The 13,070-nt window shown below is 40.4% G+C and overlaps 1 protein-coding gene across 8 annotated transcripts in view; it reads left to right on the top strand.

Moving 5' to 3' along the window:
• The window catches only part of LOC110507210 (glutamate receptor 4), a 161,386-nt gene that overhangs the window by 124,957 nt on the left and 23,359 nt on the right, over window positions 1-13,070 (top strand). For all 8 annotated transcript variants that reach the window (XR_005040098.1, XM_036965801.1, XM_036965797.1 and 5 more), the window contains exon 14: window positions 2,737-2,935. Coding sequence is in view for 7 of the 8 variants with exons in the window: in XM_036965801.1 (XP_036821696.1) it covers window positions 2,737-2,935 (199 nt within the window). In the remaining variant the exon portion in view is untranslated. The remainder of the gene's footprint in view (window positions 1-2,736; window positions 2,936-13,070) is intronic.

Here is a 13,070-nt window from a genome sequence, read left to right as displayed (position 1 = left end):
GGTTAGTTAAAATTTATTGTTGGTAGTTACCAGTATAAACAGGTTAGTTAAAATGTCTTGTTGGTAGTTACCAGTATAAACAGGTTAGTTAAAATGTATTGTTGGTAGTTACCAGTATAAACAGGTTAGTTAACATGTCTTGTTGGTAGTTACCAGTATAAACAGGTTAGTTAAAATGTATTGTTGGTAGTTACCAGTATAAACAGGTTAGTTAAAATGTATTGTTGGTAGTTACCAGTATAAACAGGTTAGTTAAAATGTATTGTTGGTAGTTACCAGTATAAACAGGTTAGTTAAAATGTCTTGTTGGTAGTTACCAGTATAAACAGGTCAGTTAAAATGTATTGTTGGTAGTTACCAGTATAAACAGGTTAGTTAACATGTCTTGTTGGTAGTTACCAGTATAAACAAGTTAGTTAAAATGTCTTGTTGGTAGTTACCAGTATAAACAGGTCAGTTAAAATGTATTGTTGGTAGTTACCAGTATAAACAGGTTAGTTAACATGTCTTGTTGGTAGTTACCAGTATAAACAAGTTAGTTAAAATGTATTGTTGGTAGTTTCCAGTATAAACAGGTTAGTTAACATTTATTGTTGGTAGTTACCAGTATAAACAGGTTAGTTAAAATGTCTTGTTGGTAGTTACCAGTATAAACAGGTTAGTTAAAATGTCTTGTTGGTAGTTACCAGTATAAACAGGTTAGTTAAAATGTATTGTTGGTAGTTACCAGTATAAACAGGTTAGTTAAAATGTCTTGTTGGTAGTTACCAGTATAAACAGGTTAGTTAAAATGTCTTGTTGGTAGTTACCAGTATAAACATGTTAATTAACATGTCTTGTTGGTAGTTACCAGTATAAACAGGTTAGTTAACATGTCTTGTTGGTAGTTACCAGTATAAACAGGTTAGTTAAAATGTATTGTTGGTAGTTACCAGTATAAACAGGTTAATTAACATGTATTGTTGGTAGTTACCAGTATAAACAGGTTAGTTAAAATGTATTGTTGGTAGTTACCAGTATAAACAAGTTAGTTAAAATGTCTTGTTGGTAGTTACCAGTATAAACAGGTTAGTTAAAATGTATTGTTGGTAGTTACTTGTATAAACAGGTTAGTTAAAAAGTGTTGTTGATAGTTACCATTATAAACATGTTAGTTAAAATGTCTTGTTGGTAGTTACCAGTATAAACAGGTTAGTTAACATGTCTTGTTGGTAGTTACCAGTATAAACAGGTTAGTTAAATGTCTTGTTGGTAGTTACCAGTATAAACAGGTTAGTTAAAATGTATTGTTGGTAGTTACCAGTATAAACAGGTTAGTTAACATGTCTTGTTGGTAGTTACCAGTATAAACAGGTTAGTTAAAATGTCTTGTTGGTAGTTACCAGTATAAACAGGTTAGTTAAAATGTCTTGTTGGTAGTTACCAGTATAAACAGGTAAGTTAAAATACATTGTTGGTAGTTACCAGTATAAACAGGTTAGTTAAAATGTATTGTTCGTAGTTACCAGTATAAACAGCTTAGTTAACATGTATTGTTGGTAGTTACCAGTATAAACAGGTTAGTTAACATGCCTCATTGGTAGTTACCAGTATAAACAGGTTAGTTAACATGTCTTGTTGGTAGTTACCAGTATAAACAGGTTAGTTAAAATGTCTTGTTGGTAGTTACCAGTATAAACAGGCTAGTTAACATGTGTTGTTGGTAGTTACCAGTATAAACAGGTTAGTTAACATGTCTTGTTGGTAGTTACCAGTATAAACAATCAGAGAAATGCAGATAATACAGTGTGTGTGATCAAAGGTACAAGGCCTTTGTAGACATCTGCACAGCCAGGCCAATAATGGACATCACACACACTCTCACATGTCGTGTTGCTCTAATGCAATACACTTTCAATTGGAATGTAATAAATATAGCCACAGGTTTACAGGAGGGTATTACATGGAAGTTGAGAGGGATTTGTTGGATTTGAAATTAACACTTAATGTAATTTCCAGCTCTCTGTTTGAAGAGAAAGGCCCGATGACTGTGTTGTTGCTCTCACTGTGGTGCCAATGAAGCAAAGCCTCAAAATAGAGACCCTCAATATACGGTGTCTCTGTTTACTGCACTCTTAGAGAAAACAATGCTATCTAGACCCTAAAAGGGGTCTTTGGCTGTCCCCGTAGGAGAAACCTTTGAATAACCCTTTTTGGTTCCAGGTCTAACCCTTTTGGTTCCAGGTCTAACCCATTTGGTTCCAGGTCTAACCCTTTTGGTTCCAGGTCTAACCCTTTTGGTTCCAGGTCTAACCCTTTTTGGTTCCAGGTCTAACCCTTTTGGTTCCAGGTCTAACCCTTTTGGTTCCAGGTCTAACCCATTTGGTTCCAGGTCTAACCCTTTTGGTTCCAGGTCTATCCCTTTTGGTTCCAGGTCTAACCCATTTGGTTCCAGGTCTAACCCTTTTGGTTCCAGGTCTATCCCTTTTGGTTCCAGGTCTAACCCATTTGGTTCCAGGTCTAACCCTTTTGGTTCCAGGTCTAACCCATTTGGTTCCAGGTCTAACCCTTTTTGGTTCCATGTCTCACCCTTTCGGTTCCAGGTCTAACCCATTTCGGTTCCATGTAAAACATTTTGTTTCTAAGAGTGTGTACTTTATTATCTATGAGTAACCACATTTATTTTTCAACCTTGCACCTATGATTTTCCCTCAATTTTCTCTCACCCCCTCTTTCTTTCCCTCCTTCTCCTTTCAGGTCTCTGTCGGGGCGTATAGTGGGGGGCGTGTGGTGGTTCTTCACTCTCATCATCATCTCGTCCTACACGGCCAACCTGGCTGCCTTCCTCACAGTGGAGAGGATGGTGTCGCCCATAGAGAGTGCTGAGGATCTGGCCAAGCAGACGGAGATCGCCTACGGAACACTGGACTCAGGCTCCACCAAGGAGTTTTTCAGGGTGAGGACACACACACAAGCTTGCACATACACAAACACACACATGTGTGTGTGAATGTGAATAGTTAGGGCCTGGCAGTAGCAGACAGAGTGTGCATCTGTGAGCAGCGTTAGCATCATCAACATAACGAGCAGGCGGAAATCTGTGGAGGGTGAAGAATCTATTTACTGTGTGAGGGATTCACCACTATTAATTGTGTGTGTGTGTGTGTGTGTGTGTGTGTGTGTGTGTGTGTGTGTGTGTGTGTGTGTGTGTGTGTGTGTGTGTGTGTGTGTGTGTGTGCGTGCGTGCGTGTGTGTTGGTGTGCGTATGTGTGTGTGTTCGCGCGTATGGATTTTTCCCCACTGATTTCTTAAAGCCACGACATTGAAAATGTTGGCCAGAGAGAGAGAAAGCGAGAGAGAGCGAAAGAGTGGGGGGAGGCTCACTGGTTCGGACAGAAGTCACTGACATTATCATGGGATAGATGTCTGTCATACCCAAGCAAATCCCAGCGAGGCACACACACCGACCTCTCTACTCCAGGCTGTGGCTCATTGGCTAACGCTAAGGCTTATGGTGTCCCTAAAGGACAGAGGGAATAACACTTCATAACAGACGGAGAGAAAAAGACAGGATAAAAACAAGCGAGAATCGACGGTTATGGAGAATGACAATTTGTTCCCCAGCTTGTTATTTTCATTCTTCACTACACCAAGCAGACACACAAACATACGCGCGCGCGCACACACACACACACACACACACACACACACACACACACACACACACACACACACACACACACACACACTGCAGAACACTAAGATCAAGCATGAAGTTGTGTGTACAACAGGGTCTGTTCTACACTATTACACTGTCCACTATTACACTGTCCAGTAGCAGTTGGTTCTACACTATTACACTGTCCACTATTACACTGTCCACTATTACACTGTCCACTATGACACTGTCCACTCGCAGTTGGTTCTACACTATTACACTGTCCACTATTACACTGTCCACTATTACACTGTCCACTATTACACTGTCCACTAGCAGTTGGTTCTACACTATTACACTGTCCACTATTACACTGTCCACTATAACACTGTCCACTAGCAGTTGGTTCTACACTATTACACTGTCCACTATTACACTGTCCACTATTACACTGTCCACTATTAAACTGTCCACTATGACACTGTCCACTAGCAGTTGGTTCTACACTATTACACTGTCCACTATTACACTGTCCACTATGACACTATCCACTAGCAGTTGGTTCTACACTATTACACTGTCCACTATTACACTGTTCACTATTACACTGTCCACTAGCAGTTGGTTCTACACTATTACACTGTCCACTATTACACTTTCCACTAGCAGTTGGTTCTACACTATTACACTGTCCACTATTACACTGTTCACTATTACACTGTCCACTAGCAGTTGGTTCTACACTATTACACTGTCCACTATTACACTGCCCACTATTACACTGTCCACTAGCAGTTGGTTCTACACTATTACACTGTCCACTATTACACTGTCCACTATTACACTGTCCACTATTACACTGTCCACTATGACACTGTCCACTAGCAGTTGGTTCTACACTATTACACTGTCCACTATTACACTGTCCACTATTACACTGTCCACTATGACACTATCCACTAGCAGTTGGTTCTACACTATTACACTGTCCACTATTACACTTTCCACTAGCAGTTGGTTCTACACTATTACACTGTCCACTATTACACTGTTCACTATTACACTGTCCACTAGCAGTTGGTTCTACACTATTACACTGTCCACTATTACACTGTCCACTATGACACTGTCCACTAGCAGTTGGTTCTACACTATTACACTGTCCACTATTACACTTTCCACTAGCAGTTGGTTCTACACTATTACACTGTCCACTATTACACTGTCCACTAGCAGTTGGTTCTACACTATTACACTGTCCACTATTACACTGCCCACTATTACACTGTCCACTAGCAGTTGGTTCTACACTATTACACTGTCCACTATTACACTGTCCACTATTACACTGTCCACTATTACACTGTCCACTATGACACTGTCCACTAGCAGTTGGTTCTACACTATTACACTGTCCACTATTACACTGTCCACTATTACACTGTCCACTATGAAACTATCCACTAGCAGTTGGTTCTACACTATTACACTGTTCACTATTACACTTTCCACTAGCAGTTGGTTCTACACTATTACACTGTCCACTATTACACTGTTCACTATTACACTGTCCACTAGCAGTTGGTTCTACACTATTACACTGTTCACTATTACACTTTCCACTAGCAGTTGGTTCTACACTATTACACTGTCCACTATTACACTGTTCACTATTACACTGTCCACTAGCAGTTGGTTCTACACTATTACACTGTTCACTATTACACTGCCCACTATTACACTGTCCACTAGCAGTTGGTTCTACACTATTACAGTGTTCACTATTACACTGTCCACTATTACACTGTCCACTAGCAGTTGGTTCTACACTATTACACTGTCCACTATTACACTGTCCACTAATTACACTGTCCACTAGCAGTTGGTTCTACACTATTACACTGTCCACTATTACACTGTCCACTATTACACTGTCCACAATTACACTATCCACTATTACACTGTCCACTAATACACTGTCCACTATTACACTGTCCACTATTACACTGTCCACTATTACACTGTCCAATAGCAGTTGGTTCTACACTATTACACTGTCCACTATTACACTGTCCACTATTAAACTGTCCACTATGACACTGTCCAATAGCAGTTGGTTCTACAATATTACACTGTCCAGTATTACACTGTCCACTATGACACTCTCCACTAGCAGTTGGTTCTACACTATTACACTGTCCACTGTTACACTGTCCACTATTACACTGTCCACTATAAAACTGTCCACTAGCAGTTGGTTCTACACTATTACACTGTCCACTATTACACTGTCCACTATTACACTGTCCACTATGACACTATCCACTAGCAGTTGGTTCTACACTATTACACTGTCCACTATTACACTTTCCACTAGCAGTTGGTTCTACACTATTACACTGTCCACTATTACACTGTCCACTATTACACTGTCCACTAGCAGTTGGTTCTACACTATTACACTGTCCACTATTACACTGTCCACTATGACACTGTCCACTATGACACTGTCCAATAGCAGTTGGTTCTACAATATTACACTGTCCAGTATTACACTGTCCACTATGACACTCTCCACTAGCAGTTGGTTCTACACTATTACACTGTCCACTGTTACACTGTCCACTATTACACTGTCCACTATGACACTGTCCACTAGCAGTTGGTTCTACACTATTACACTGTCCACTATTACACTGTCCACTATTACACTGTCCACTATGACACTATCCACTAGCAGTTGGTTCTACACTATTACACTGTCCACTATTACACTTTCCACTAGCAGTTGGTTCTACACTATTACACTGTCCACTATTACACTGTTCACTATTACACTGTCCACTAGCAGTTGGTTCTACACTATTACACTGTCCACTATTACACTGTCCACTATGACACTGTCCACTAGCAGTTGGTTCTACACTATTACACTGTCCACTATTACACTTTCCACTAGCAGTTGGTTCTACACTATTACACTGTCCACTATTACACTGTTCACTATTACACTGTCCACTAGCAGTTGGTTCTACACTATTACACTGTCCACTATTACACTGCCCACTATTACACTGTCCACTAGCAGTTGGTTCTACACTATTACACTGTCCACTATTACACTGTCCACTATTACACTGTCCACTATTACACTGTCCACTATGACACTGTCCACTAGCAGTTGGTTCTACACTATTACACTGTCCACTATTACACTGTCCACTATGACACTATCCACTAGCAGTTGGTTCTACACTATTACACTGTCCACTGTTACACTGTCCACTATTACACTGTTCACTATTACACTTTCCACTAGCAGTTGGTTCTACACTATTACACTGTCCACTATTACACTGTTCACTATTACACTGTCCACTAGCAGTTGGTTCTACACTATTACACTGTTCACTATTACACTTTCCACTAGCAGTTGGTTCTACACTATTACACTGTCCACTATTACACTGTCCACTAGCAGTTGGTTCTACACTATTACACTGTTCACTATTACACTGCCCACTATTACACTGTCCACTAGCAGTTGGTTCTACACTATTACAGTGTTCACTATTACACTGTCCACTATTACACTGTCCACTAGCAGTTGGTTCTACACTATTACACTGTCCACTATTACACTGTCCACTAATTACACTGTCCACTAGCAGTTGGTTCTACACTATTACACTGTCCACTATTACACTGTCCACTATTACACTGTCCACAATTACACTATCCACTATTACACTGTCCACTAATACACTGTCCACTATTACACTGTCCACTATTACACTGTCCACTATTACACTGTCCAATAGCAGTTGGTTCTACACTATTACACTGTCCACTATTACACTGTCCACTATTAAACTGTCCACTATGACACTGTCCAATAGCAGTTGGTTCTACAATATTACACTGTCCAGTATTACACTGTCCACTATGACACTCTCCACTAGCAGTTGGTTCTACACTATTACACTGTCCACTGTTACACTGTCCACTATTACACTGTCCACTATAAAACTGTCCACTAGCAGTTGGTTCTACACTATTACACTGTCCACTATTACACTGTCCACTAGCAGATGATTCTACACTATTACACTGTCAACTATTACACTGTCCACTATTACACTGTCCACTATTACACTGTCCACTAGCAGTTGGTTCTACACTATTACACTGTCCACTATTACACTGTCCACTATTACACTGTCCACTATTACACTGTCCACTATTACACTGTCCACTATTACACTGTCCACTATTACACTGTCCACTATGACACTGTCCACTAGCAGTTGGTTCTACACTATTACACTGTCCACTATTACACTGTCCACTATAACACTGTCCACTAGCAGTTGGTTCTACACTATTACACTGTCCACTATTACACTGTCCACTAGCAGTTGGTTCTACACTATTACACTGTCCTCTATTACACTGTCCACTATTACACTGTCCACTATAACACTGTCCACTAGCAGTTGGTTCTACACTATTACACTGTCCACTATTACACTGTCCACTATTACACTGTCCACTATTACATTGTCCACTAGCAGTTGGTTCTACACTATTACACTGTCCACTATTACACTGTCCACTATAACACTGTCCACTAGCAGTTGGTTCTACACTATTACACTGTCCACTATGACACTGTCCACTAGCAGTTGGTTCTACACCATTACACTGTCCACTATTACACTGTCCACTATTACACTATCCACTATGACACTGTCCACCAGCAGTTGGTTCTACACTATTACACTGTCCACTATTACACTGTTCACTATTACACTGTCCACTAGCAGTTGGTTCTACACTATTACACTGTCCACTAGCAGTTGGTTCTACACTATTAGACTGTCCACTATTACACTGTCCACTAGCAGTTGGTTCTACACTATTACACTGTCCACTATTACACTGTTCACTATTACACTGTCCACTAGCAGTTGGTTCTACACTATTACACTGTCCACTATTACACTGCCCACTATTACACTGTCCACTAGCAGTTGGTTCTACACTATTACACTGTTCACTATTACACTGTCCACTATTACACTGTCCACTAGCAGTTGGTTCTACACTATTACACTGTCCACTATTACACTGTCCACTAATTACACTGTGCACTAGCAGTTGGTTCTACACTATTACACTGTCCACTATTACACTGTCCACTATTACACTGTCCACTATTACACTGTCCACTATTACACTGTCCACTATTACACTGTCCATTATTACACTGTCCACTATTACACTGTCCAATAGCAGTTGGTTCTACACTATTACACTGTCCACTATTACACTGTCCACTATTACACTGTCCACTATGACACTGTCCAATAGCAGTTGGTTCTACAATATTACACTGTCCAGTATTACACTGTCCACTATGACACTGTCCACTAGCAGTTGGTTCTACACTATTACACTGTCCACTGTTACACTGTCCACTATTACACTGTCCACTATAACACTGTCCACTAGCAGTTGGTTTTACACTATTACACTGTCCACTATTACACTGTCCACTAGCAGATGATTCTACACTATTACACTGTCCACTATTACACTGTCCACTATTACACTGTCCACTATTACACTGTCCACTATAACACTGTCCACTAGCAGTTGGTTCTACACTATTACACTGTCCACTATAACACTGTCCACTAGCAGTTGGTTCTACACTATTACACTGTCCACTATTACACTGTCCACTATTACACTGTCCACAAGCAGTTGGTTCTACACTATTACACTGTCCACTATTACACTGCCCACTATTACACTGTCCACTAGCAGTTGGTTCTACACTATTACACTGTCCACTATTACACTGTCCACTATTACACTGTCCACTATTACACTGTCCACTATTACACTGTCCACTAGCAGTTGGTTCTACACTATTACACTGTCCTCTATTACACTGTCCACTATTACACTGTCCACTATAACACTGTCCACTAGCAGTTGGTTCTACACTATTACACTGTCCACTATTACACTGTCCACTATTACACTGTCCACTATTACACTGTCCACTAGCAGTTGGTTCTACACTATTACACTGTCCACTATTACACTGTCCACTATAACACTGTCCACTAGCAGTTGGTTCTACACTATTACACTGTCCACTATGACACTGTCCACTAGCAGTTGGTTCTACACCATTACACTGTCCACTATTACACTGTCCACTATTACACTGTCCACTATTACACTGTCCACTATGACACTGTCCACTAGCAGTTGGTTCTACACTATTACACTGTCCACTATTACACTGTTCACTATTACACTGTCCACTAGCAGTTGGTTCTACACTATTACACTGTCCACTAGCAGTTGGTTCTACACTATTAGACTGTCCACTATTACACTGTCCACTAGCAGTTGGTTCTACACTATTACACTGTCCACTATTACACTTTCCACTAGCAGTTGGTTCTACACTATTACACTGTCCACTATTACACTGTTCACTATTACACTGTCCACTAGCAGTTGGTTCTACACTATTACACTGTCCACTATTACACTGCCCACTATTACACTGTCCACTAGCAGTTGGTTCTACACTATTACACTGTTCACTATTACACTGTCCACTATTACACTGTCCACTAGCAGTTGGTTCTACACTATTACACTGTCCACTATTACACTGTCCACTAATTACACTGTGCACTAGCAGTTGGTTCTACACTATTACACTGTCCACTATTACACTGTCCACTATTACACTATCCACTATTACACTGTCCACTATTACACTGTCCACTAATACACTGTCCACTATTACACTGTCCATTATTACACTGTCCACTATTACACTGTCCAATAGCAGTTGGTTCTACACTATTACACTGTCCACTATTACACTGTCCACTATTACACTGTCCACTATGACACTGTCCAATAGCAGTTGGTTCTACAATATTACACTGTCCAGTATTACACTGTCCACTATGACACTGTCCACTAGCAGTTGGTTCTACAGTATTACACTGTCCACTATTACACTGTCCACTATAACACTGTCCACTAGCAGATGATTCTACACTATTACACTGTCCACTATTACACTGTCCACTATTACACTGTCCACTATTACACTGTCCACTATAACACTGTCCACTAGCAGTTGGTTCTACACTATTACACTGTCCACTATTACACTGTCCACTATAACACTGTCCACTAGCAGTTGGTTCTACACTATTACACTGTCCTCTATTACACTGTCCACTATTACATTGTCCACTATTACACTGTCCACTATTACACTGTCCACTATTACACTGTCCACTAGCAGTTGGTTCTACACTATTACACTGTCCACTATTACACTGTCCACTATTACACTGTCCACTATTACACTGTCCACTAGCAGTTGGTTCTACACTATTACACTGTCCACTATTACACTGCCCACTATTACACTGTCCACTAGCAGTTGGTTCTACACTATTACACTGTCCACTATTACACTGTCCACTATTACACTGTCCACTAATTACACTGTGCACTAGCAGTTGGTTCTACACTATTACACTGTCCACTATTACACTGCCCACTATTACACTGTCCACTAGCAGTTGGTTCTACACTATTACACTGTCCACTATTACACTGTCCACTAATTACACTGTGCACTAGCAGTTGGTTCTACACTATTACACTGTCCACTATTACACTGTCCACTATTACACTGTCCACTATTACACTGTCCACTATTACACTGTCCACTAATTACACTGTGCACTAGCAGTTGGTTCTACACTATTACACTGTCCACTATTACACTGTCCACTATTACACTGTCCACTATTACACTGTCCACTATTACACTGTCCACTAATACACTGTCCACTATTACACTGTCCATTATTACACTGTCCACTATTACACTGTCCAATAGCAGTTGGTTCTACACTATTACACTGTCCACTATTACACTGTCCACTATTACACTGTCCACTATGACACTGTCCAATAGCAGTTGGTTCTACAATATTACACTGTCCAGTATTACACTGTCCACTATGACACTGTCCACTAGCAGTTGGTTCTACACTATTACACTGTCCACTGTTACACTGTCCACTATTACACTGTCCACTATAACACTGTCCACTAGCAGTTGGTTCTACACTATTACACTGTCCACTATTACACTGTCCACTAGCAGATGATTCTACACTATTACACTGTCCACTATTACACTGTCCACTATTACACTGTCCACTATTACACTGTCCACTATAACACTGTCCACTAGCAGTTGGTTCTACACTATTACACTGTCCACTATTACACTGTCCACTATAACACTGTCCACTAGCAGTTGGTTCTACACTATTACACTGTCCACTATTACACTGTCCACTATTACACTGTCCACTAGCAGTTGGTTCTACACTATTACACTGTCCACTATTACACTGCCCACTATTACACTGTCCACTAGCAGTTGGTTCTACACTATTACACTGTCCACTATTACACTGTCCACTATTACACTGTCCACTATTACACTGTCCACTAGCAGTTGGTTCTACACTATTACACTGTCCTCTATTACACTGTCCACTATTACACTGTCCACTATAACACTGTCCACTAGCAGTTGGTTCTACACTATTACACTGTCCACTATTACACTGTCCACTATTACACTGTCCACTATTACACTGTCCACTAGCAGTTGGTTCTACACTATTACACTGTCCACTATTACACTGTCCACTATAACACTGTCCACTAGCAGTTGGTTCTACACTATTACACTGTCCACTATGACACTGTCCACTAGCAGTTGGTTCTACACCATTACACTGTCCACTATTACACTGTCCACTATTACACTGTCCACTATTACACTGTCCACTATGACACTGTCCACTAGCAGTTGGTTCTACACTATTACACTGTCCACTATTACACTGTTCACTATTACACTGTCCACTAGCAGTTGGTTCTACACTATTACACTGTCCACTATTACACTGTCCACTAGCAGTTGGTTCTACACTATTACACTGTCCACTATTACACTGTCCACTATTACACTGTCCACTATTACACTGTCCACTATTACACTGTCCACTAGCAGTTGGTTCTACACTATTACACTGTCCTCTATTACACTGTCCACTATTACACTGTCCACTATAACACTGTCCACTAGCAGTTGGTTCTACACTATTACACTGTCCACTATTACACTGTCCACTATTACACTGTCCACTATTACACTGTCCACTAGCAGTTGGTTCTACACTATTACACTGTCCACTATTACACTGTCCACTATTACACTTTCCACTAGCAGTTGGTTCTACACTATTACACTGTCCACTATTACACTGCCCACTATTACACTGTCCACTAGCAG

Source organism: Oncorhynchus mykiss, chromosome 27, assembly GCF_013265735.2.
Source record: "Oncorhynchus mykiss isolate Arlee chromosome 27, USDA_OmykA_1.1, whole genome shotgun sequence".
Classification (NCBI taxonomy): Eukaryota; Metazoa; Chordata; class Actinopteri; order Salmoniformes; family Salmonidae; genus Oncorhynchus; species Oncorhynchus mykiss.
This window is presented reverse-complemented; position numbering and strand designations above follow the sequence as displayed.